The sequence below is a fragment of the Perognathus longimembris genome, chromosome 14 (genome assembly GCF_023159225.1).
Source record: "Perognathus longimembris pacificus isolate PPM17 chromosome 14, ASM2315922v1, whole genome shotgun sequence".
NCBI classification, from domain to species: Eukaryota; Metazoa; Chordata; class Mammalia; order Rodentia; family Heteromyidae; genus Perognathus; species Perognathus longimembris.
The window spans coordinates 21,561,404-21,588,781 of NC_063174.1; the positions used below are offsets into that span (position 1 = coordinate 21,561,404).

General features: G+C 41.5%; 1 protein-coding gene across 10 annotated transcripts in view; it reads right to left on the minus strand.

The window, feature by feature from the left end:
• Positions 1–27,378, minus strand: part of Nin (ninein) — a 113,963-nt gene that overhangs the window by 69,475 nt on the left and 17,110 nt on the right. For all 10 annotated transcript variants that reach the window (XM_048361764.1, XM_048361768.1, XM_048361763.1 and 7 more), the window contains 2 exons: positions 27,013–27,216; positions 9,056–9,137 (listed from right to left, as the gene is read on the minus strand). In XM_048361764.1, coding sequence (XP_048217721.1) covers positions 9,056–9,137; positions 27,013–27,195 — 265 coding nt within the window. In that variant the 5' untranslated portion in view covers positions 27,196–27,216. The remainder of the gene's footprint in view (positions 1–9,055; positions 9,138–27,012; positions 27,217–27,378) is intronic.

Sequence of the window (27,378 nt, forward strand, 5' to 3'; positions counted from 1 at the left end):
AGGATATGGGGAAAAATTATTTCCCACATCTAATAAATAGTGAATTAAGAGAGGCTTACTGCATAGCATATTTTTTTCAGAGTTTCATTCTGGAGCACCTTTACCTATGATAGATAATACTGGGTTACTAGATTTATTAAACAATGAAACGATGTAAATAGTTTATAATAACTGTTCCAGTTAACTGTTCCCATCATGAGCTCCAAGAAGAGATGGGAAATGCCGGTGAAATGAAGTATGAACTGTCCAGATTTTGGTGTTTTAGTTCCTTAGACATACATTTATGATTTTGTCTAGAGTGTGTCAATTCTGAGTCATCTCTCCTTTTCCATTTTAATTTCTCCTACCTGGCATTATGACATAAAAATACTACTAGAACCAGGTGCCACCAAAATATGGAAACAACCTAGATGCCCCTCCACAGACGAATGGATCCAAAAAATATGGTACCTTTACACAATGGAATACTACATAGCGATTAGGAATGGTGAAATATTGTTATTCGCAGGGAAATGGTCAGAACTCGAACAAATAATGTTGAGCGAGACAAGCCTAGAACACAGAAAACAAAGGGGCATGATCTCCCTGACATATGACTGTTAAGAAAGGGAGACAGAGAGACAGTAGAGACCAGGTCTGTGAAACAAAAAAACTGCTTGTCAAATGGTATTTCCCACAGGATTGGGGCAGCGACCCAACAGTATGTAACTAAAACCAAACAAGTACTCAACACATAAGGGTCAAAAATCGACCCCTCAGTGGAATACAATAGCTCAAAAGCTATGTATGTACATTCATATAAGACTACTGTCGACATATTGTCTAATATCGACATTACATTTAAAGCCCTAGGCGAATTTTCTTGGGCTTGGCCACGTGGCTACTGTATATGTTCTTGATACATTGTATATTGTATACATGTCTACCTGACCTAGAGAAGGGAAAGAAAAACAGGGCGTAAGATATCACAAGAAATGTACACACTGCCCTACTATGTAACTGTACCCTTTTTGCACAACACCTTGACAAAAAAATTTGTGTTCAATTAATAAATTAAAAAAAAACAAAACCAGGTGCCAGTGGCTCACGCCTGTAATCCTAGTGTCTCAAGAGGCTGAGATCTGAGGATCAGAGTTCAAAGACAGCCTTGGCAGGAAAGTCTGTGAGACTCTTATCTCCAATTAACCACAAAGAAAGCTGTCAGTGGAACTGTGGCTCAAGTGGTAGAGTGCCAGCTTTAAGCAAAAAGGCTAAGAGATAGCACTCAGGCAGAGACAGACAGACAGACAGACAGACAGAGAGGAGAGACAGAGACAGAGATTGCAATGCTATGCTCCATAGAACAAGGAGAACTAGTTGTAGAACACTAGTCTTGGGGAAAAAAAAATAGCTCAAGGATAACACTCAGGCCCTGAGTTGAAGCCCCAGGATTCACACACACACACACACACACACACACACACACACACACGCTTTAAAAGAAAGCAGATGAGCCTGGCCAGTCTTCCAGAGTTCCAAACCCATCCCACGAGAGCTTTTTATAAGATGCAGAAAGTACTGTAAGATGGCTTTGAGGCAAGCTCACCTAGCTTAGATGGCAGAGGTTTTAGTCCATAGACCACCCACACACTTGGGTTTCTCTTTTGTCCCTTGCTGATGGCCAAGTCAATTCCCCAAAGAAGCTAGCCTACTATGGAAGAAACCAACAGGTCCTACACAGCAGATGGGAGACAAGCCAACCCAGGAATTCAAAAGCTAAACAAACCAACTATCTATCCATTTTCATCTTAGAAGTTAAAACCCAATTGTTTGTTCTTTACTTTACATCTCATCTGTTGGGGCTGGGAATATGGCCTAGTGGAAAGAGTGCTTGACTTGTATACATGAAGCCCTGGGTTCAATTCCCCAGCACCACATATAAAGAAAACAGCCAGAAGAGGCACTGTGGCTCAAGTGGCAGAGTGCTAGCCTTGAGCAAAAAGAAGCCAGGGACAGTGCTCAGGCCCTGAGTCCAAGGCCCAGGACTGGCAAAACAAAACAAAACAAAACAAAAAAGTTTCTACATCTCATCTGTTCTAAAAGAGAAACTGCAAGCTGGGGGATGGAGGGGCTCATGCCTGTAATTCTAGATTCTAGCAGCTCACAAGACTTGACATAGGAGGGTTGAGGTACGAAGCCAACCCAAGCAGCGAGGCCCATGAGACTTTGATCTCCAATTAACCAGCAAAAAGCCAAAAGTGGAGATGTGGCTCAAGTGGTAGAGTGCCAGCTTTAAGCAAAAAGGCTAAAGGATAGCACTCACAGAAAGACAGGCAGATAGACAGACACAGACAGAGACAAAGATGGGGATACTGCAGAGCTATGTTCCATAGAACAAGGTTGTGGTCTGCTCCAAATGTCCTGTCCTAGGAGCTCCTACCATACTCTGGCCCTTCTACCTAGATTCCTGTAGAGCCACTGGTAGCCAAGGCTATAAAGCCAGGGAGAGGCACCTAACACTGGGAGAGCAATGTCAGGAAAAGTGTCACAGGCTGCAAACCCACAGCAGACTTTCTCAACCCCATTTGTTGTGAGAGGTGAGGTCAGTGGCAAATGTTTAATGACAATATCCAATTGGTCACCACAGAAACTGGAGGTAGCCTCATCTCAATCTTGTGTTTGTCCTACTTTTCTCCTCCTTCTTAGTCTTCTTCTTCATCAGTGGACATACCAGTTCTCCAAGACTCCCTGTAGAAGACCACTACCTTCATACCTCTGTGTGGTAACAGAAATAAACTAAATATAACGTTCAAGCAAACTGCTCCATTACCAAAATGGTCACAAGTACTATTTAAGTTTAAATACTATGAATACCTCTTGGACACAAACATACACTTTTAAAGACTGCTTTGTATCCTTAGTAAAATTATCATAACAATAAGTAATCTTCCTTTTTTTTTTTTTTTTTTAACCAATCCTGGGGCTTGGACTCAGGGCCTGAGTACTGTCCCTGACTTCTTTTTGCTCAAGGCTAGCACTCTATGTCTTGAGCCACAGCGTCACTTCTGGCTTTTTCTGTCTATGTGGTGCTAGGAATCGAACCAAGTGCTTCATGTATGCAAGGCAAGCACTCTACCACTAAGCCACCTTCCCAGCCCAACAATAAGTCATCTTTTATAGCACAGCTTATGGGTTGCTTATGTCTGTGCAGTCTTTGATTATACAGATACATTATAAGTTTGTGCATGGATACAGTGCGATTTTTTTCACTTGCTACACAAATACATCTCCCCCCTTCCCCTCCATAATCTGAACTAAGTGCCCTTGCATAAAATCTGAGATTGGTGTTGACTAATCAAATACACTGTTAAACTTCATGGCCTGTGTATCATGGAATTCTAAAAGTTCTATGATTTGGCAGGATAATTAGCAGGCATTCACTCCCCAATTATGACCTTATTAACACTCTTAACACCCCTTTCATTTTAGTGATGGTTTGTTTTGTTTTTAACTTTTGGAGGAAATTTCTGGTCCTCATTATTAATATTTCATGGACACTAAGAGGACAGGGTCTAAGCCCTTACTTATCTTACTCAGTCAGAGAGAAGACACTGTACATAAAACCTCTAACATGACCCAGACTTCAGAGCCTGGTCCAAAGCCTCTGGATGTACTTACAAATACAAGTCTTCGATTATTGCAAATCAGGATCTCTAGCCCGATGATGTGCCACAGAATCTACTTTATTGTGCATTTGCATATGTTGATTACAGTTGTGGCTTCAAAGCATAAAGAAGGTAAGTACAGCTGGAGTGGTTCCTGGAATTGGGGATGCCTATTATACAAAACAATCATCTACATCAGAACACTGCTTGGGCTGTTTTCCTAATGAGTTGCTTTTCTAAACCCAAGTTTTCCCCTTTCTGATAAACAAAGGAAAGACCTTTCCAATGAACCACACCAGGGAAAGCAAAGGTTTTCTATTCTATGCTAGTGTCTACTACACAACTGAAATCTAATGTAAGATGCATTAAATGAGGGAAATAACAATCTCTGAAGACTGGATGCTGCCAGCATGCCGATGTCACATAGCTTAGAGACTGTGCCAGCCTTTCCAAGACAGAAATCCAATAACTCAAAGGCACCACAAATTGAATAAATAGCAAATGATTTGTTTCTTATTACAGAAAAGTCATATGAAAATTAAACGGCATAAGCAGATATGAGGGAGTTATGCCACTGGCAATTTACAAAGGATTCCCAATCCACTTTCTATCCTTATCTGAATTTTGGTATTTTTCATTGTTATTGGTGGTGGTGTTAAATTTAAGGGGGGGAAAACCCTCAAGGGGTCTTAGGATTACAAATACAGAGTTACAAAGATGCTGAAAAGAATCTATCTAATCCACCCACACCCCTTCAGTTAAGAATACAAAAACCTTGAATCATAATAGTTATTATACATGGCAAAACACAGGGCTATGGAAATGATGACTTCATTTCAGATTCTCTCAAATCCCACTAGAACTTTGCTTTTGTATTATGTATATATAACTGCCTCTTACTAGACGAATGCAAAAGCATGGAGTAGATAGGCATTTGTCCTTAGGATACACTTTAGAATGTCAATTTATGTTAGATAAATTATTTTTCAGATTGGGTGGTATCTTACAGAGACACAAAGCTACTTTTTTCCCCCACAGGTTTAGATAATGTCATTTAGACATTAGAAGACAACAAAATTGAACTTTGGAGCATAAGGGATTTTAAGTATTTTCCAATACACCCACTATTGGGGGAAGGGTACTGAGGCTTAAACACAGGGTCTGGAAGCAGTCTTTTGGCTCTTTTGTTCAAGGCTGGTACTCTACCACTTGAGCCACAGCTCCACTTCTAGCTTTTTGCTGACTAATTGGAAATAAGAGTTCCATGGACTTTTTTGGCCTAGGCTGGCTTCAAATCATGATCCTCAGGTCTCAGCCTCCTGAGTAGCTAGGATTCCAGCTATGCTGTGTGCCACCCGTGCCTGGCCCAACACAACAACACAATCACTTTTAGCTCTGATCTGATGAAAGACTACAGAGGTATAACATATAAGGTCGTACTATTAAAGGGATGCGGTCAGTATTTCTTAACTCCTCAATTATGCTTCTTCCTATCCTGTCAACCTGACTTTGTACTACAGCTTGGAAGTGTACCTGACATGACTCTCTTCGTACCAACTCTCCCATCTTTATCACCTGCTGTAGTTTTAAGATAACTTTTTTTTCTCCAAGTCTGCCAGACCTCTGATTTCAAAAGGCAATGCAAAAAAATACCACAGACCTGGTCCTCTGTAGTAAAAGATGAGTTAAGTAATGAGTAGCCCAAGAATGCAAAGGACACTGGCAGCCCTGTCACCAACCGCTGGACACAGCTGCTCTCATTCATTCACTACTCCTTCCAGCCACGTTGTAAGTCTCTGGGCTATGCTATCATGGCTGAGGACCAGCTCATAGTTCTGAAAGATAAGAAACTTAGAACTAAGCCCTCGGTATCCCTGTATGACAGTGCTAGCACCTTCCTCAGACAATAACTGTGAGATATCTGCCCTTTTTTGACACCCCCCCCCCCTTTCTGCAGTAACAGGGTTTGAACTCGAGGGCCTTGTGCTCCTTAGATTGGTGTGATACTTGAGCCATACCTAGCCCTGTGTTTCACTGGTTGTTTTTAGAACAGAGTCTCAATTCTGGCCCAAACACACACTGAGCAAATGCACAAGCCACGACCCACCTATTTTTTGGCTTCCTCAGGTGTGCACTGCCTTGTCCACTTCCCTTTCTATGAAGATGGGATCTTGCTAGCTCTACAATCCTCTCAATCTAAGCCTCCCATGCAGCTTGGGATGGCAGGTGCATGCCACTGCACTCAGCTATTGGTTGAGAAGGGAGTCTCACTCACTTTTCTCTCCATGTTGGCTTCAAACCTCAATTCACCTACTCTCAGCCTCTTAAGTAGCTGGGATGGCATATTCTTGTGCTTCTTGAGGTCTCAATTTGTGTTCTAATAAACCAGCAGAGTTCTTCCATGCCTAAAATGCAATAATCTATAACTTAAGCGATAGTTACCTGAGAGAGAGAGAGAGAGAGAGAGAGAGAGAGAGAGAGAGAGAGGAGTTCGGTGGCCTTCCAGTATACTATGAGTGCTAACTCTTCTGCCTCTGTCTCTGCCTACCCAAGCCAGTCAAGAGGAGGGAGTAGAGAGGTCAGATTTAGAATGAGCAGAAGAATGTTTGTGTGGAAAGAATGACTCAATCACCATGAACAACTGGACAGGCCAGGAGGGAGATAGGCGAAAAACAGACAAAGCAGAAATACTCAGAATAAAACAGGGAATCAGGAGGTGTTGACTCATGATTTATAACAGATAAAACACTCTTAAGGCACAGGAAATTTTTATCTTGCCAGGCCCAGTGTTAGGGAGGTCACTTCAATGCTGGCCAAAATCCTTTCAATAAGTATGCTGCAGTGACATGACCCTGATTTAGGGTAGTTCTGACACAGAGATTTTGGTATAATCTACCCAAAGGACAGGATTCACAGAGACACTGTAAAAATTCCTAATATGTGCTATCCTGGAAGGCTACTCCAAGTTCCAGTCTGTGTTGCATGGCTGTGAAGCTCACAGCTGACTATGAAGTCACTGTCTGGAGCTAGGTTTATGGACTTGTTTCCTGGCTGTTCCCAAGCTCAACTGGCTATTGTTTAGCTTATCTTCCTGCCCAACTCCAGGGGGCGCCCTCTGCATCTGTCTCTTGCAGGTGATAGGACAGGATTTGAAGAAAGGGCAGCAAAGGCATCGGTGAAGTCATTGCAGTGCTGAGCCTTCCAAATCTACACAAAGCACCGCCTCAGCACATGTAAGGACACGGAATGTCTATTTCCTGTGCTCACAGTAAGCCCTGGATGGTGTCCCCATCATTCTTTCAGGGTCCCCAGACCTTGTGTAATTGTTATCAGGATGACAGACAGACTAAAAAAAGGCAAAAATAGCAATCAAATGCAAGTTCCTACACATTATAAAGTCCTATAGAAATTCTACTATTCGTACAAAAACAAAAACCACCTCAAAAATACAATAACTTCTCTCTCTCAGGCTCAGTGTGGATTCTGGAGAGGTCTGACAAGCCTCAGAGTTTAGCATAACCTTCTTAGGGGTGGTCACCAATTAACAGAAAATAGAGATCTGATCAGAATCTAAAACACTGTTGAAAGAAATGTGGAGGCATTTGACCCAAACCTGGAACATTTCAGGATGCATAACACAGAACTAGATGAGCAGTGAAGATTACGAATGAGTTCCCATCTGTGTTTAGTCTAAATTGGTCACATTGAACCATTCCTGTAGTGACAAAATGTTCCTGATTTCTCCTGTCTCAAATTCTACTCTCTTTCTCTCTCTCTCTCTCTCTCTCTCTCTCTCTCTCTATATATATATATATATATATATATATATATATAATATTTTTTTCTCACTCTCGCTTTCTCTCTCTGGTTCTAAGGTTTGAACTCAGCCTGGATGCTGTCCCTGAGCCACAGCTCTGTAAGATAAGAGTCTCACACACTTTCCTGCCTGAGATGGCTTTGAACCACGATCTTCAGATCTTATCCCTCTGAGTAGCTAGGATTACAGGCATGAGCCTCTGGTGCTTGGCCTGATACTATCTTTTTTAGTCAAGTTTATTGGGGTATAACTTAGAATGAAATTTACCCATGTCATGTACAATGTACAGTTTGGAAAAATTCATAGAATCACATAATTTCTATTCTACTCAAGATAGGAGAGTTTCATCATTTCAGAATTTCCTTGTGCTCCTTTAGAGTGAATTTGTACCTCTTGCCATGGCCACCAATTTAATAAACACAACTGTATTGTAATATAAATTTCCACAGTGTTTAGACTTCCCCTTAGACATCTACCATATTCCCTTGATTTGAAGGCACACACAATACCTAAGTGCCAGATTTGCATACATGGAAATTAGAATATATTTTATAATCAATTAAACTTTATATTATATTTGGCAAAATAAATGTCTTTTTAGAACTACATAAACCAAGTGCTGGTGGCTCACGCCTGTAATCCTAGCAACTCAGAAGGCTGAGATCTGAGGATTGTGGTTTAAAGCCAGCCCAGGCAGAAAAGTCTTATCTCCAATTAATCACCAAAATCTGGAAGTGGAAATAGGGCTCTAGTAGAGCACCCGCCTTGAGAGAACAAGACAAACACACAGGCCCTGAATGCAAGCCCCAGTACAACACACACACACACACACACACACACACACACACACACACACACACACAAATTATGTCTTGCAGTACATAGTGCTCAAAAAAAATTGATGAAGCGTAGTATGAAACCTTTTCATCTCATAACATTCAGTGAATGCTTACCAGATGCTAAGCCTTCTTCTAAGCACCGGAAATACAAAATGAATGACATGGTCTTCAAAGAACTATCACTAGAGTATGAAGGACAGATGCTCGTAATATCATAGGATCATGTCTATAGCAGATAGGGACTAAATCGAATTGTCTCGCTTGACCACCTTCTTCTTGCAGGAAAAAATAATTTCCTCACGTCATATGCTTCCATGTACAGAGGAAATGAGGGTGCAGGAGCCAGCCCTCAGCTTTATTGCGCTCATCCCTAGGATAAGTTATTGCCACACCATATGACATATTGCCTTCGAACAATCCGATTACTCTTTCCACAATACACTGCTGTGTTTTATGTGAAACAGCTGCAAGTCTTTTATGATAATACTGGGAGAGAAGGCTCTGGAAATAACCACGCAGTCTGTGAAGGGCAGATGTCCAAATCCTTCACACACATGTTCCTAGGTCTCTACATTTTCCCCTGGACAACTTTTCAGACTATATATCTTTTTTTCATATATATATATATTCTTGTTTGCAGTACTGAGACTGAACCCAAGGTCTCAGGTCAACTAGAAAAGGCTCTACCATTGAGCTCCACCTCCAGTCTTCCTTAGACAACTTTTAAGAAGGAACAGAAAAGTTAGTACCCTTACCTGGTTCTTCAAAGTGTTCTTCATTGGACAGTGTTCTAGACAAGATAAGGATTAATGCTTCTTTAAATTGGTCAAAATGCACCTAAAAAACAACAATTAGAAATAAATGTGAAATCATTTCTGAAGCCCTAAGAATGCCAATGTATCTACAAGGTACCAGAACCATTTATTCCCACCCTGACAGCTTTGAAGTGAAACATTCATCACCCAGGTTAGTTCCCCTTTCCTTCATTTCCATAAAGCACAAAAGGGAAAATGGGCTGATCATTCTTGAAAACACATATCAGTATGGCTATTTATCCAGCCCCCATGGAGAAAAGCTACATTCCAAGACCCTCATGGGGTGGGGGGGGGGGAATGTTTTGAGCTCTTATTCCTTTTCTTTTTCTGATCAGAAGAAGAGTAAGATGATAGGATAGATACTAGAACAATCTTCCCAAGTAAGTGATCTGTTGTCTTGGTACTCTGCAGACCCTTTCATCACTTAAGACACTAAAAGAGAGATCGTCTCTTTTGAGAATAACTGGAATAATGTTTTGCCTGGGGAAGGTATATAGTATTTATCTTCTCGGGCTCTTATGAGTCTATAAACAAGCAAAAATCAATAACAAAAACAAAAGATAAAGAATCTTGTTATACATTGTCATGAATTCATAAAATTACAATTAGACTGAAACGGAAAAAAAAAACACCATGGTTTTATTTCAGAAAATGATCAAAACTTGGATATTAGTTAGTTGTTGTTGTTGTTTTAAAAAAAGGTAAAATAGCTGGGCTCCCACCTGGGCTCACACCTGTAATCCTAGCTACTCAGAAGGCTGGGAGCTGAAGATCATGGTTCAAAGTCAGCCTGGCCAGGAAAGTCCATGAGGTTCTTATGTCCAATAAACTACCAACCAGCTAGAAGTAGAGCTGTGGCTCAAGTGGTAGAATGTTAGCCTTGAGCACAAAAGTTCAGGGACAGCACCCAGGCTTAATTCAAGTGAGTTCAAGACCGAGGACTGGTGCGTGCATGCACATGCACATGTGTGTGCACGCACACACACAGTTAAAACAGTTTCCTTTATGAATTATCCAAGAATATATAATATATCCAGTACAGATAAATATACTTGTACAACTTTGATTTATGATCTTGCTGTAAGACAGGGAAGTGAGATGGTATTTCTTCTTTGTAATGTGGCACCTATTTCTACAAAACCCCACAGGTAAACACAAAATCAAAGTTAGTAAATGTGTAATTTATACTGCTATGGCTCTTTCTGGATGTCATTATAAAACGCTGCCTAGAGGTTTAAATATAGGTGACAAATAAAAAAGACTTCCAGATTAAATTTGGAAAAGCAATAAATAGTATTAGCTATCTAAACAATGGAGAGAAAATTTGTATAGTTTACCCTACTCTCACTAAGTATATGTGATCTCGATCACATTCATTTTGGCTCATTGAAATTTCCCCAAATCATATGGATGTTTTCTTAATAAAAATTTTAAATTGCATATATACTTGCAATTTACTATCTGCTATTTTGCTGTACATGTACCACAATCAAGCTAACATACCTAACAGCTCTGTGTGTGTGTGTGTGTGTGTGTGTGTGTGTGTTAAGAACACTTCAGATCAACCCTTTAACAAATTTCAAGTTAAAAGTCAACATATTAGAAGGAACAGAGCAGAAACCTGTCAGGGGAGATAGGGTATCTGCTAATGAGGCAGGGAAGTACAATCCACGAAAGGGTTAAACAATTACAGACATGTAAGCTGTGCTAATTAGGGTTTCACAAATCATCTCAAAACCTCTGGGAGGGAGGAGCCTATAGTCCCTGCTTAGAGCTGAGCTTCAGGCCTGTGAATTCCACCTCCTATTCACAAAGCCAAGGCCATTTCCTCACCAGCCAATACACAAGCATCACATGCCCACTCAGATGCACTCAGGCCCAGTTGCTACCACAATCATTCCTTCTCCTTCCAGCAGGCAGCAGAGGCTCTGGGAGGTCACACACAAGCTCTAAGCCTGTGAGGCCAGGTCCTAACAGGGATCTGCCACTTATTTCCGGTTGTGACTGGGCCCACTTGCTAAACCTCTCTGAGCTTTCATTTGCTCATCAGCCACAATCAGGATATCTAGCAAATGATAAACATGGCTCATTCCACAAATGCTTACTGAGCAATATCATGTGTCAGCCATGGTTCTAGGCTCTGGTGACACAGCAAGGAATGACAGTGACAAAATAACCCAGCTGTCATGGAGCTACTACTCTCAGGAAATGTCACCGGCAGTCAGACAGGGACTGGGCCAAGAGTATTAAACGTATTTCATATTTTAATTTAATTTATTTATTTTTATGCTGGGACTTGAACTCAGGGCCTGGACATTCTCTCACAGCTTGTTCCCTCAAGGCTGGTGCTCGAACACTTGACTCACACCTCTACTTCCCATTTTATGCTTTTTTTTTCCTTTTTGTCGATTGTGGAGCTTGCACTCTGGGCTTGGGTGCTGTCCTTGAGCCTCTTTGTGCTCAAGGCTTGCACTCTACCACTTGAGTCACAGTGCCACTTCCGGTTTGTGCGTAGTTAATTGGAGATAAGACTCTCATTGGGACTTTTCTACCCAGGCTGTCTTTGAACTTAGGTCCTCAGATCTCAGCCTCCTGGGTAGCTAAGATTACAGGCGTGAACCACTGAGGCCCAGCCCATTTTATACTTCTTAGACTACCTGTCTTCCTAATGAAATAAAATGAAAATTGTGTAAAGAATCTCGATACCCTACAAATGGTAGTTAATACTAACCTGTACAGCAATGGAGTGACTGACTGTTCCCACCACCTTTACAGAGAAAACAGGGCCATAGGAGTGACTGAGATAGCCCAGTGGCAATGAGATGGCAGTGGGCAGTCTGAAGACCTGTCTACCCCAAAGATCTGAGGAATTGCTCTGAATCAAGAGAAACTGCCCTAGGGCTGGGGATGTGGCCTAGTGGTAGAGTGCTCGCCTCGTATACATGAAGCCCTGGGTTCGATTCCCCAGCACCACATATATAGAAAATGACCAGAGGTGGCGCTGTGGCTCAAGTGGCAGAGTGCTAGCCTTGAGCAAAAAGAAGCCAGGGACAGTGCTCAGGCCCTGAGTCCAAGGCCCAGGACTGGACAAAAAATAAATAAATAAAAAAAGAGAAACTGCCCTAGTGGGCAGTACAGAGAGATCCAAGCTTTGAGTTTGGGGCTTTCTTAGAGTATTTGCAGAGAGGCCTGAATAAAACCTATCTTCTCTCGTAGCAGTTATAAGCAACACAGGAGGAGACTCCTGCTTCAAAAGGAAGGCATCTGTCCTGAGCATTTCAAATCCTTTATACCTGACTTTGAAAGTCTCTCCTGGGTTTTCTACACTTTAAGTTCTGGTAAGCCCTTCAGAATCTGCTCCTGACACTTCAGTTCAGTGGGTAGTAGTTGAGAAGGTCATCTGGCTGTCTACCTTTCTACATTTTACTCTCCTTGATAAGTGACAAAGAGATCTATAATTGGGAATTACTTCCAGTTAACTCCCAAAGCTTCCTATAAGGCCTGACTCTCCCTTCAATAAAAGATAACAAAGTCACAGGCATTTGAGATGGTATCCACATAATTTGTATGGCTGCTCTGTATCTCATAGCCTCAAATATCCAGAGCACAGCCAACAATGAGGAAAACAGCATATGAGGTCCAAGACTGTAGTAGGCATAGTAGAACCCAGGCACTCTCGCCACAGAAAAGACCACAGGACCAAGTCAGGGTCACTTCATTCCTATTCTGCTTACTTGTGGTGCTTCCCAGTCCACTGCAGATCAGAGGGAATGAATAAAAGATAGCACAACTACAGAGTACGTACAAAATCAACTATTAATAAAAGGAATGTAAGTGAACTTAATAAAGTCTATATGTAACAAACCTATAGCCAATATCACATTAAATACGGAAAAGTGAAATCACTCCTTCTAAAGTCAGGAAATAAGCGATAGTCCATTCTCCTCACTCTTATCCAATATGGTACCAGAATTTCTAGCCAGAGCAATAAGGCAGGAGAAAGAAATAAAAAGGCTTCAAGTAGGGAAAGAAGAATAAAATTATCTCTGTTTGCTGATGGTATCCTATACTTAATAGGACCCTATAGACACCACCAAAATACTTCTAGGACTGATAAATAGCTTTGAAAAGGTAGCAGGATATAAAAATAACACTACAAAATCAGTAGCTTTTTCATATACCAACAATGAATTTGAGGAAAAAGAATTCCATTCATAATTGCCTCACATACAATAAAATACCTAGGTATTAACTAGCTGAAAGATTGCTACAAGGGGGCTGGAAATATGGCCTAGTGGTAAAGTGCTCGCCTTGTATACATGAAGCCCTGGGTTCGATTCCTCAGCACCACATATATAGAAAAAAGCTAGAAGTGGCGCTATGGCTCAAGAGCTAGAGTGCTAGCCTTGAGCAAAAATAAGCCAGGGACAGTGCTCAGGCCCTGAGTTCATGCCCCAGGACTGGCAACAAAAACAAAACAAAGCAAAGATTGCTACAAGGAAAACCAGAAAATCTTGGACAAAGGAAATAAGGAAGACATCAGAAGATGGAAAGACCCTCCATGCGCCATGGATAAGCAGAATTAGTATTGTGAAAATGGCCATACTCAAAGGGCATAGCTAGAAGATAAATAGAAAACCCACAGAATGGGCGATTTTTACTAGCTATGCATCAAAGAAGGGCCTCATATCTAAAAGAGCTAAAAAAAATTAACCTCCCCACCCAAAATAAACCCTCAGAGAAACAACAACCCAATAAATAAATGGGCTAAAGACTCAAAGATAAACTTCGAAGAAGAAGAAGAAGAAGAAGAAGAAGAAGAAGAAGAAGAAGAAGAAGAAGAAGAAGAAAAAGAAAAAGAAGAAGAAGTAAGAATGGCCAACAGACACATGAAAAAATGTTCAGTATCTCAGGCAATAAAAGAAATACAAATCAAAACAACATTGAGGGCTGGGAATATGGCCTAGTGGCAAGAGTGCTTGACTTGTATACATGAAGACCTGGGTTCAATTCCCCAGCACCACATATATAGAAAACGGCCAGAAGTGGCACTGTGGCTCAAGTGGCAGAGTGCTAGCCTTGAGCAAAAAGAAGCCAGGGACACTGCTCAGGCCCTGAGTCCAAGGCCCAGGACTGGCAAAACAACAACAACAACAACAAAAAAAAAAACACCCCACAACATTGAGATTCCATCTCACCCCAGTTAGAATGGCCATTATCAAGAAAACTGACAATAACAGATGCTGGTGGAGATGTGGCCAAAGGGGAGCACTGTTGGTGGGAATGTAAGCTTGTCCAGTCAGTCTGGAAAGCAGTTTGGAGTTCCTCAAAAGAATAAACATAGAGCTTCCCTGTGACCCAACAATTCTACCCCTGGGCATTTATCCAGTAGACATAAACAAGGCCACACGAAAGCAACCAGCACAACCATGTTCACTACAGCATTGTTTGCCATAGCCGAGACATGGAATCAACCCAGATGCCCATCAGCAGATGAATCGGTCAAGAAAATGGGGTGTTTATATACACAACGAATTCTATGCTTCCATTAGAAGGAATACTATTGTACTACTCATAAGGACATGGAAAGTTTCAGGAAAAAGCTATATTAAATGAAGTAGGCCAGACTCAAAGAAATGTAAGTTTCATGGTTTCCCTCATTTGTTATAACTAGAATGTGCCTATTAATCTACAAGTAAACACAATGGATTGTTGTAAAAGACAAAAAAATACACTTGCAATGATAAATGAAAGAGGATTTTAAACATTCACATAGTGAGACTACAGGAAGATATTCTTAGAAGAGGATCACAAAGGCTCAATAGCTATGTGCATATGATGTTATAAAATGATGTTTATCAAATGAACTCCAAGAGATGAAAACAAGAGGGTTTTTGTTAGTTTGCTTTTTGTTATTTTTTCTCCTTTGTCACTGTATTCGTTTTTCATACCTTTTGTCTTATATGTAAGTTCATCTGTTTTGGGGAGGGTAAGGGAGGGCACAGAAATGGTGGGACAAAGGTTGAGCAAATGCAGCAATGATACTCACTAGACAGTACATTGACAAGAACTATACAACTTGTGGGAGAGAAGGGGTTGGAAGGGAAAAACTGGGAAAAAAGGAGGGAAGAGGTGATACTGTTCAAAAAGAAATGTACTCATTACCTGGCTTATGTAACCGTAACCTCTCTGTACATCATCTTTACAATAACAATCAAAAAGAAAGAGAGAGTCAGAGAGAGAGAATGGCTATACTGCCAAAAGTCATCTACAGATCTGAAGCAATATTACTCACTAAAGCCCCAACATTCCTTACAGAATTAGAGAAATCAATGAAACAATTCAAATGGAAACGTAAAACACCCCCCAAAATGAAAGTAATTCTAGATAACAAGAGAACTGCTAGAAGTATCACAATATAGACTTCAAATTATACTAAAGAATCTATACTAATTAAAACTGTCAATAAGGACAAATATTTTCTAAATAGGAAATTAGCTGCCCAGAGGATAGGAGCAAATTTTGAGAAATGGGATTCTATCATGTTAAAGATGCTCTGCCCAGTAAAACAATCACCAGAACCATAAGATAGAAACTGCCATTGAATAGATAGGGATTGATATCCACAGTGTACAAAGAACTTAAAAAAGAAAAGCAAAAGAACAAATAATCCAATTAATAAAGGGGCAAATAAACTAAACAGACATTTCTCACAAGAAATACAAATGGCTAACAGATACATAATATAAGGAATGTTCAACATCTTTATCCACAAAGGAAAAACAAATCAAAATCATATTAAGATGACATTTTACTCCACTCAGAATGGCATTTCTCAAGAAAACAAACAGCCAGGTACTGGTGGCTCACACCTATAATCTTAGCCGCTCATAAGGCTAAGATCTGAGGACTGAAGTTTGAAGCAGCTCTGTTCACAACTGTCTAACAATGGAATCAGCAGAGGTGCCCAGTAACAGGCCAATGAATAAAGAAGGTATGATATATGTATATTCTTGGATATTATACAGCCATAAAGAAAAATGAAATCAGGTCATCTGCAGGAAAAATGAATGTAATTGGAGGACATCATATTGAATGAGCCAGGTTGAGCTAAAAAAAACACACACCAAGATATTGTTTTATGATATTGTTTATGTATTCACACACACACACACACACACACACAGTATATATAATTATATAAATGAATGAACCCAAAACATGAGTCTAACTAAGGGATTACTTAGGAGGAAGGGGAAAGGAGAAAGGAGACAGTGAATAATTTTGAAATATATGCCAACTATATATATGAAAACAGCATAAAGAACCTTGCTGAAAGCTGGGGATAAATAGGGGTTTGGAATGCATGGAAACGGGCTGTTGGGGGGGGGGTTACTAGCAGGAGAGGGCTGGGCTAACAGAGGGTGAATGAGAATGAATACGGTCAAAATAGATGGCTTGCATGTATGAAAACAGGGCAATAAAAACTGTTGAAATTACATTAGGAGATGGGGGACAGGGAGAGTGACAGGTGTGGGGAGATTGACTGGAATATGCTTCACACATGCATAGAAATGTCACAACAAAATCCTCCATTGTATGGTTAATGTATGCTTTAAAAAGAAGCAACTTTTGATACCTGTACTGGCGAGAAGACTTCAAATAAAGTAATGTACAATAATTTTATGCTTTAAAAGTTATTTGTAAGATGGCCACAATGGCTCAAGTCTTAGTTACATGGGAGGCAGACGATTTCATCACCAGACTCCATCTCAACCAAAGGCTGGGTGCCATTGTGTGGGCCTGCAAGTCTGGCTTGCATCCCGACTACACAGCTGCATCCAAGCTGTGGGGAAGCACAATGGCTGGGCACTGTGGCACCTGCCTGCCATGCTGGCAACATAGGAGACAGAAGTAGAAGGATCACAGTCCAGGCATAAATCAAGACCTTGTTTCCCAAAAAATAACACAAAAAAGAGCTGGTGAAGTGGCTCAAGTGGGACAGTACCTGTCTAGCAAGTACAAAGCCCTCAATTCAGTACCTGGTACCACCAAAAATCAAATAGTAATTTAAAAAAAAAAACACCAATTTTTTAAACTCAATTTTTAAAAAATCTGTCTTTGAAAAGTTGACATCTACATACTTAAAAGCTAACTGAACCTATGCAAGTGTCATCCCTCTGTACATCACCTTTATAATAACAATAAAAAGATTTTTAAAAAAACAACTAACAGACTGGGGTCAAATGTGGCTAAGTAAATTCTGAGGGATTCCTCTGCTACAGAAGAAAAGCTGAGAGATCAAGATTTTAAGGGATCAAAGACAATCTAAGTATGTTTCATATACTCTTTGGTAGGATAAAAATTTTAAACATGTTAGTGAATCCCCAATAGTCATCTTTTCTTATTCTATCATCCACAATTAGGAGTCACAAATACAGTTCTTATCCACACTCTGTCATCTGAATTATACAACAGCCACATGAGACAGTCAAAGCAGAGATGGTGCAGTCAACTGAGGAGCCGGTAGCCCAGAGAAGGAGTGTGTCTTGTTCAAGGCCACATGCCTTGGTAGTGACAGGGATACTGAGAAAATGGAGTCTCTGGTGGGGCTCTTCCAGCCACTCTGCCTGATCAAAGCATTCTTCATCCTCAATCAGGTCTCTCAGGGAATCCCTGCTCAGCAGTGGGGCCCTGACACCACCCCCAGTCCCAGAGGCAGAGCACACATGGGAGGAAGGCACTGGGTGGGTGGACAAGAGAACAAGAGGATATGCAACCTCTGCTCTGATCGGCCACGCCCGAGATTCTAGAAAGTAGGAGTGGAATGTGGAGAAAGAGAAGAAACAACTGTATTAGTTAACTACAACACAGAATCTGCTAAGTGCCTTAAAAGAGAGAAAACAAGCTGGCAGGGGACTCCAATAAGCCAGCAGGTCCCTACTTGGCCAGTGGGCAGAGAGGAAATATGGTCTGCTTGGGAACACTGACTTCTCAAAGGTCTTCACAAGCAGAGTTTAAAGTTTCTATAGTAAATCAGCCTCAATTTAGGAGAGGGGAAAAGAGTATCTACATGATGATTAAGGCCTTCTTCATAATCTATTAATATCAACCTAGTTGAAGATCTCGTTCCTCAAGAACAAAAACAAAACAAAAAACAAAAACTTGAAGTCCAGACACCATCCAGAAGCTGATCAAAACAACTGGAACAGCTGGAAGTCTGTATTGATCTTTGTTTCCTTCTTACAAGGCTATGGAGACTTTGGGCTCTGGGATTTAAACAGCAGTAAAAGCTACAGCTCTGATTCAAGGAGATAGTTCTGGCTGAGGCAGGTGACTGTTATTTTCCATCAATGCTCATGAATACTCATGGGGCAGAAAAGTCCCTTAGGGGGGTTGGGAATATGGCCTCGTGGCAAGAGTGCTTGCCTGGTATACATGAAGCCCTGGGTTCGATTCCTCAGCACCACATATATAGAAAAGGCCAGAAGAGGTTCTGTGGCTCAAGTGGCAGAGTGCTAGTCTTGAGCAAAAAAAAAGCCAGGGACAGTGGTCAGGCCCTGAGTTCAAGCTCCAGGACTGGCAAAAAAAAAAAAAAAAAAAAAAATGAAAGAAAAGTCCCTTAGGGCTCAACTCAGAACTGAAACCCTGAGAAACACCCCTATTGTGAAGAATCATGAAGAGGAAGAACAAGCTGACTATGTTCAGTAACTAGAAATTTTAAGTTCTATTTTTCTCCCCCAAGGGAGCTTGAGTATTATGTTAAAAATTTAGAGATCTCCATAAATACACAGGCAATTAAATCTCACCAGAATCAAGCTTCAGGTTGTGCATACCCTGGTTGGTATGCCTTCATTTGAATAATAATTGATACCATTCACTTTATAAGAATCCCTATATCTTATATGCCTCAAAGGGCAGTTGGCTGCAGTAGGAAAATTACATGACTAACTAAAAACACATATGACATTTAAATGAAATTAACAGGAAGACTAATCGAGTCTGATATTTTTTGTCATGTGTCACTACTGCTTAATAGAATTTACCTCATCCCTCTTCCCTTCCACATTTCATATGAATGCTTTTATAGAAACACATTTGCCTTTCTGGAAGAGAGAGAGAGAGAGAGAGGGGAGGGAGGGCGAGCTGAGGCACTACCTTAAAATGCCATTTCTACAATAGAAAGTAGAATAAAGAACCTAATGTTGCATAAAATTGCCTCATGCAATCATGGAGATCAAAAGTGTAGAGATTTTACAGGCACAGGCAGTAAGTACTTAGAACAGACCCAAGGTGAGAGAATTCCAGCCAGTGCTTAAGGAGGTAAGAAGGGGAGCTTCTTAAACAACACAAAGGTCTATACAACTGCCATTAACATTAGTGGGGTGGCATCTACTAGTGCAAAAGGAAACCAGTGGGAGTCTTTAGAGCATTAAGAGCTGGATAAGTTGAGAACAGAAACTGGCTCAACAATGGACAAACGGGATGCCAATGGCTTATGCCAATAATCCTAGCTACTTAGGAGGCTGAGATCTGAGGATAATGGTTCAAAGTTAGCACATGCAAGAAAGTCTGTGACACTCTTATCTCCAAGTAACCAGCAAAAAGCCAAAAGTGGAGCTATGGCTCAAGGGGAATAGCATCAGCCTTGAGTAAGAAAGCTATGGGAAGTGCTCAGGTCCTGAGTTCAAGCAAATGATATGGCACACACAGAAAATTATGGCCAAGGGGGTCAAGTGTTGATAGCATTATGCACAAGGAGGAATGACATCATCCAGCAAAGAGATGGAGTTTCATAATGAAAGACACAATGATAAAAATGTTTCATTCTAAATAAGGCATTTGGGTTATTGCAGCTTAATAATCATTTACTGTTGACAGCGTAGATGCCAAGAGCATTTTAAAAGGTGGATAGTTCAAACTTATAGAAACTATAGGAAGGTCTACTTCAAGACTCATCCATGAGGTCTTGCCTAAGGATGGAACTGGATGCAAAACCCCACCACACAAGAGACTTCTAACAAATCTGTTTTCTCCTCTAACAAGCTTTTCAGAAATCCATACTGGGAAGCTACTGTTTATCAAAGACACATGCTGGGGGCTGGGGATATAGCCTAGTGGCAAGAGTGCCTGCCTCGGATACACGAGGCCCTAGGTTCGATTCCCCAGCACCACATATACAGAAAACGGCCAGAAGCAGCGCTGTGGCTCAAGTGGCAGAGTGCTAGCCTTGAGCGGGAAGAAGCCAGGGACAGTGCTCAGGCCCTGAGTCCAAGGCCCACGACTGGCAAAAAAAAAAAAAAAAAAAGACACATGCTGGGCATGCAGGGAAATAGAAAGAGTTAACTGTATCAAAGGCTGCTATGACAGGACTTTAGTGTGCACCATCTTCGTCATGTTGTAAGGAAGGTGGCATACTTGGTGCACATGAAAAAACTGAAGTTCAGAGTGTTTAAGATGTCTTGCCCACAGGACTGAAAAATGGCAAGAGGGAGTACTTCAACCCAGGTTTGACTTCAAAGACTGCGCTCTAACAGTCGACTGTCTCTCCGTGTGTTCTAGGCCCTGGAGAGGGAGGTGGTGATGGTGGTGGTGTTTGGAGAGAGATGGAAAATGAGATTTACTTTTGCATACTTGGAGTTTGAAGCAAGTGTGAGCACATGCATTCAAATGCAGGAACTGGCAACTCCATTACTGCATCCTGGCACTGCCTCAAATGAATCCTCTGACCTTGAACAAGCCTTTGCAGGTACCACAAGTAATTTCATATAGATGATCCCTGATGACTAATATCTGTGATAGACACCAGAGAACACTAAGTTCCCTTTGTGCAGATAAAAAGCTTCTCACAAGAGAATCAGTAGAATATTGCCACAACCCAACGAGCATTCCCCAAAAGAAATTCTAGCAATGGAGATGGGCATTTCAGAAATAAAGCAGGCAGAAGAGAATAGCCATATAGCACCTCTCTCTACAGCCTCTACCTACTGTGTAGAGAATAGAAGTAAGAATTGGAGGTCTTTTCTAGCTGAGCACTGGTGGCTTGCATCTAAAATCCTAAACTACTAAGGGGGCTGAAATCTGAGGATTGAAGTTCAAAGCCAGACTGGACAGAAAAGTCTGTGAGACTCTTTATCTCCAATTAACCACCAAAAAAGCAAGAAGTAGAGCTGCGGCTCAAGTTATAAGAATAGCAGGTGTGAGTGAGAAAGCTAAGGGACAATGCTCAGGCCCCGAGTTCAAGCCCTAGGTCTGACAACCACAAAAAGATCTTTTCCATAAATGCAGAACCATAGACCCTTAGAGAATAGTAACTTGCCCAAATTCACAAGACCAACATAAGAGTTTTTTTTTTTTTAATCCAATAATCCTCACCCTTATAGGTTTATCTGTGGTGGTTAAACAGGGAGCTAAAGCAAATGGTCAGACATTTGAGAGGATGCCAGCCCCTGCAATAGGTCAGAAAGGCTTCCATCATGGGCTGGGGATATAGCCTAGTGGCAAGAGTGCCTGCCTCGGATACACGAGGCCCTAGGTTCGATTCCCCAGCACCACATATACAGAAAACGGCCAGAAGCGGCGCTGTGGCTCAAGTGGCCGAGTGCTAGCCTTGAGCGGGAAGAAGCCAGGGACAGTGCTCAAGCCCTGAGTCCAAGGCCCAGGACTGGCCAAAAAAAAAAAAAGAAAGGCTTCCATCAATGATTGCTGATCTCAGGGTAGCTATAAATAGGCAGTATTTAATGATCACGTAGAATTGTGCACACAGAGGACAAGTCCAAACAGTCACTGCAAAAAAAATTCTCGATTTACAGTTCAAATGAGTAAATATAAATAAGGGGAAAGAACCCTGAAAGCACTTAATGAATTGAAAACAAAGAAGCAAATCTATCATTTGAAATCAGTCATGACATTTATAAAAGAACCCCAAACACTTTGAAAGGCAGAAAGCTGAGCCAAACTATATATCCGTACGACAATCAAAATTTCATACTAAAGCTTGCAGTGGGTGGGCCATGTCTCAATATCTAGGGAACTGTGGAAGCCAATCATATGTCCTGATGCCATGACTCATCCCCATTGTTAAGAGTATCAAGAACATGGGGTAGCGTTGCCTCCAACAGGAATGAAAATCTCACAATATCAGAGGGCTATTTTGTCTCAAAACTGGCATATATCACATAAGGAAAGGAAACTACCTATTAAAAACTGAACATAGTGGGCATGCTGGCTCTGTGATCTAGCTAGTCAGGTCATAGAGTTCAGGATTGTGGTCAAGGCCAGTCATGGGGAAAAAAAATAACAAGACCCCCATCTCAAGAAATAAACAACAAACATGGTAGTGCACAACATCCCATTCCAGCTATATAGGATATAAAACAGGAGAATTGCAATTCAGGCCAGGGAAGGGGATGTGAAAGATCCAATTCAAAGCAAGACAAAAACGACATGCTGGGCACTGGTGGCTCACACCTGTAATCCTAGCTACTCAGGCAGCTGAGATCTGATGATCATGGTTCAAAGCCAGGCCAGGCAGGAAAGTCTGTGAGACTTGTATCTCTAATTAACCACCTGAAAACTGGAAGGGGAGCTGTGGCTTACAGTGGTAAGAGTGCTAGCCTCGAGCAAAAGAGCTCAGGATCAGAACCCTAGCCCTGAATTCAATTCCCACTGCCAATGAAAACAAATTAAAAAAACAACACACACACACACACACACACACACACACACACACACACACACACCCCACAACTATAGCAAAAAGGGCTGTGGACATGGCTCAGGTATCAGAGCACCTGCCTAGGAAGCATGAACCCCTGAGTTTTACAAAACCAAGGAAGGAAATGATCTTATGTCCTAATTTCTAACCAAGGAAGGGAGGGAACTTGTAAAAACACTGCATTAAAAAGGCACAAGAAGCCAAGCATCTGTAGCACACAACTAAATCCTATCTACTCAGGAGGCAGAGATCTGACTATCTTGGCTCAAAGCCAGTCAGGACAGAAAAGTCCCCAGGAGACTCTTATCTCCAGTTAACCACTCCAAAACCAGAAATGGAGTTGTGACTCCATTGTGGGAGAGCACTGGCCTTGCTTGAGCAAAGGAGCTCAGGGACAGTGCCCAGGCCCTAAGTTCAAGTCCTATGACTGACATTAAAAAAAAAAAAAAAAAAAGAGCAGAAAGTAGAAATGTAGTTCAAGTGGTATTGACATCCTAGAGCAAAAAAGTCAAGTGAGAGCACAAGGCCCAGTGTTCAAGCCCCAGCACAATTTTTAAACAAGAAACAAGCAAACAAACAGATGACTATATTCAGATGCCATGCTACTTTTTCTCTTCTATTATTACATGAAAATGTTAACCCTCCCAAGTTTGTCTGCTAACAACTTCTACAAAAAAGAAAGATGATTAGAAATTTAAAAAAAACAACTTACAGAATAATCATAGTTGACAATTAACCAAGTATTTCAAAACAGCTAGCAGAGAAATCTCATGTGATAATGGCACCAGTTACCCTGTCTTGATTAGGACTCACTACAGACAAGTACTAAAAGCTCACACTGCTCCCTCTATATACAATTACTATGTGTCTTTTTTTTAAATTAATTTTTTCAAAGAACATAGGTCTTACAATTTATGATCTCTACTCAATATCCATGAAGGTGATGGCACTGGGGTTGTGCCAGTGAATTCTAAGGAATTTTTTCTTTATAATTTATGATGATAAACCGTATAGAAGATCTTAGCAGCATATGGCCAAGTTTCTGTGATCATCTGAGGAATAATTCCATTTCATAAAAAATGCAAATTGAACAGTATTGCATTAATTCATGCCAATACTGTTCTCAGGACCACCACCAGAGACATCCCACGGGAAATTAATATGCATACATCTATTTAACTTTTATCACTAGCTCACTAAGTAAATATCATGCTATAGACCACTTAGGTATTCATTATTCAGGCAAATAGCAAATGGTAAAAGGCAAGCTGGCAGTGTCAAGTCGTTAACAAATCAATCGATAAGTGTTCCCTGGTTGACAGTTTACCAAGTGAGGGTGAAGCTGGGTCACAGCTGCAGAAGACATGGTGAACTTGATGCCAGGCAGAAGACACACATATACCTGACTCTACACAAAGCTCTTGAAGGACTGCCAGGCTTTCAGAAACACAAAAACAGGTGCAAGCAGTCATACAGCAGTCCAACAGTAATTGTAGCTATTCAGGCGGCTGAGATCTGAGAATCAGGGTTCAAAATCAGCCCAGGTAGGAAAGTCTGTGAAACTCTCATCTCCAGAAAATCAGCAAAAAGTTGGAAGCTGAGTAATACAGCACCAGCTTTGAGGAAAAAGTTAAAGGACAGCACCTAGGCCCAGATTGCAAACCCTAGTACCAGGACATAACAAAACAAACGAACAAAACAGATCCAATGCAGTCATTTTATTCAATGTATATTATATAAAAATTAAACTCCATTAACTTGAGAGTAGGGATGAGTTGGAGAAAAATGGAGGAGAATAATTGAAGAGGTGGCATCAATCAAGACGCACTGTACTCATAACCTCACTTATGAACCTGTAACACCTTTGTACAACTACTTATTTTTTTTTTAAAAGGCCAGGCACAGGTGTCTTGTGCCTTTAATCCTAGCTACTTACTTAGGAGGCTGAGATCTGAGGATCATAGTTTGAAGCCAACCCAGGCGGGAAAGTCCCTGTGAGACTCTTAGTTCCAATTAACCATACAAAAATGGAAGTGGCACTAGGGCTCAAGTGGTAGAGCGCTAGCCTTGAGCACAAATTTTTGCAAAGAATTCTTATTTCTTTTTCTTTCAACATGAGCTTGTTTGATGCCACAGTCATGGTGCCAAGCCTCAAAAACATCATCACCTCTGTATATCAGCACCAGGGAATACTACCACCTCTCAGATCAGACAGCCAAGACCTGGAAGTGTATTTGAAGCCATTTACCCATCTTCCCGGCTATAGGCAGTGAAAATGAAACAAAGAAAAGGAAGTTCAGTCGCTAAAGTTAAGCTTCATGACTGTGTCCTCAACTCACACCACATGGTACAAGCCACTGACTGCAAAGTGTCAGCAATTATAACAGCCCTGCTCAGAAAGTACTGCCTATTTTATCCTCTTACCAACCAACACCAAAAGACTCTGCACAAAGCCAGAGAATTGATGCCATTAGTAAAAATTAGGAGAACTAAAGGCAATCTCAGGCTGTGACAAGATCAAATGTCCTGCCCACTATCAGCCAAGAAATAAAAATTCCCTCTTACTTGTGTCTCACATCCATGACTCCGTCCATGGGACAACATGACTATCTGTTGTCAAATGCAGGCAGAGACCATTAGCAGCCACAAAACATCCCAGCTGGAAGCAAGTCCTGCTGGGTTTTATATGAATCTGCACTGTATTTACTTTCTCTCCTGCTTTACTTCCTGGGTAGAGAGTTTAATTAATACTTCATCCACAAACAATCCACACAAGAAATAGCTCTATTAAGAATAAAAGATCAAGCCAGGTGCCAGTGGCTCATGCCAGTAATCCTAGCCACTCAGGATGCTGAGGATCTGAGGATCATGGTTTGAAGCCAACCCCGGCAGGAAAGTCTGCAAGACTCTTATCTCTAATTAATCACAGAAAAAAAAATGGAAGTGGCACTGTGGCTCAAGTGGTAGACTGTTAACCTAGAGCAAAAGAATCTCAGGGACAGTGCCTAAGCCCAGAGTTCAAGCCCTATGACTGAAAAACAAACAAACAAAAGAACAAGCCAGGCTTCTGGGGGTTCACACCTGTAATCGTAGCTACTCTGGAGTCTGAGATCTGAGTATTGCAGTTCACAGCCAGCCTGGGAAGAAAAGTCCCCAAACTTATCTGGAGACTCTTTTAATTGGTGACTCTTATCTTCAATGAAATACAGAAAAACTGGAAGAAGAGCTGTAGCTCAAAGTGGTAGAGTGCTAGCCTCGAGCAAAAGAATTCAAGGACACCACTCAGGCCCTGAGTTCAAGCCCCATGACTGACAAAAAAAGAAATAAAATAAAAGATCAAAGCAAATCTCCTTTTCCTTTGAAGGGTAGGTTTCTTTTTTTGTTCCCTACTGTGTCCATAATTGAGACGATCTCTCTCTCTCTCTCTCTCTCTCTCTCTCTCTCTCTCTCTCTCTCTCTCTCTCTCTCTCTCTCTCTCTCTCTCGTGTGTGTGTGTGCCTGGCCTTTAAAAAAAATAAGTAGTTGTACAAAGGTGTTACAGGTTCATAAGTGAGGTTATGTGTGTGCGCGCGTGCACGCGCGCGCTGGTATAGAGACTTTAACTTGGTGCCTCAGTCTTGCTTAGCTTTTTCTGCTCAAGGGTGGTGCTCTACTACTTAAGCCATACTTCCACTTCCAGCATTTTGCTGGTTAACTGGAGATAAGAGCCTCTCGAATTTGTCTGCCTGGTTTGGCTTTGAACCTTGATCCTCAGATCTCAACCCCTGTGTAGCTAAGATTACAAATGTGAACCATCAGTGCCCGGAAAAGGCAGGGGTTTTGTTCTTTTTTTTTTTCCCCTGCCTATCCTTTCTCTTTCATGGAAATCTCCCCGCTCCTTTCTGTCTCCATGATGCATGTGGATCCCGAGTAGGACCACAGAGAACAAGAAAAGAGGTGATGAACATTCTTTCTTTACTTAACAATATTCAGTGTACCACTTAATTGCAGAGCACAAACTAAAGTATGTCCTTGTCACCTGGGCAAAAAGCAAGAGTTATGCCACCCTCACTACATTCTCTTTACCAAGCTAACGGCCAAGCTGCTAGAAACAAGTTACAACATGTGGCTTGCGCCATCCCCAGCATGCCAACAGAAGCCACACCTTGCTTCCCACAGCCTGGGTTCCGCCGCGCCTTACCCTGCCCAAGAGGTTGTCCTGCAGCAACGTCTGGTGCAGCACCGGGGCCACCTCCTCCAAGCTCAGCATGTGGCACAGATCCGTGAGCTCCTCCTGTCCCAGGGACCCAGTTCCCGTTGTGTCAAAACTGTCAAACAGCTCCTTGAGTCGGGCCTCATGCTGGTCCTGCTCCACCTCATCCATCCCATAGCCCACAGCGCTCACCTATGCAGGAGAGAGACAAGGACAGGTGGAAAGGGTCATCATCATTGTTAGACACATTCATGGCCCCCAAGCCCTGCCCACAGCTTACAAGTACTTTGACTGCGTGCCTAATACTCTATTCCTGGCACACCCTGGAGCAGAAGCATCAGCTCCTGCGGACCG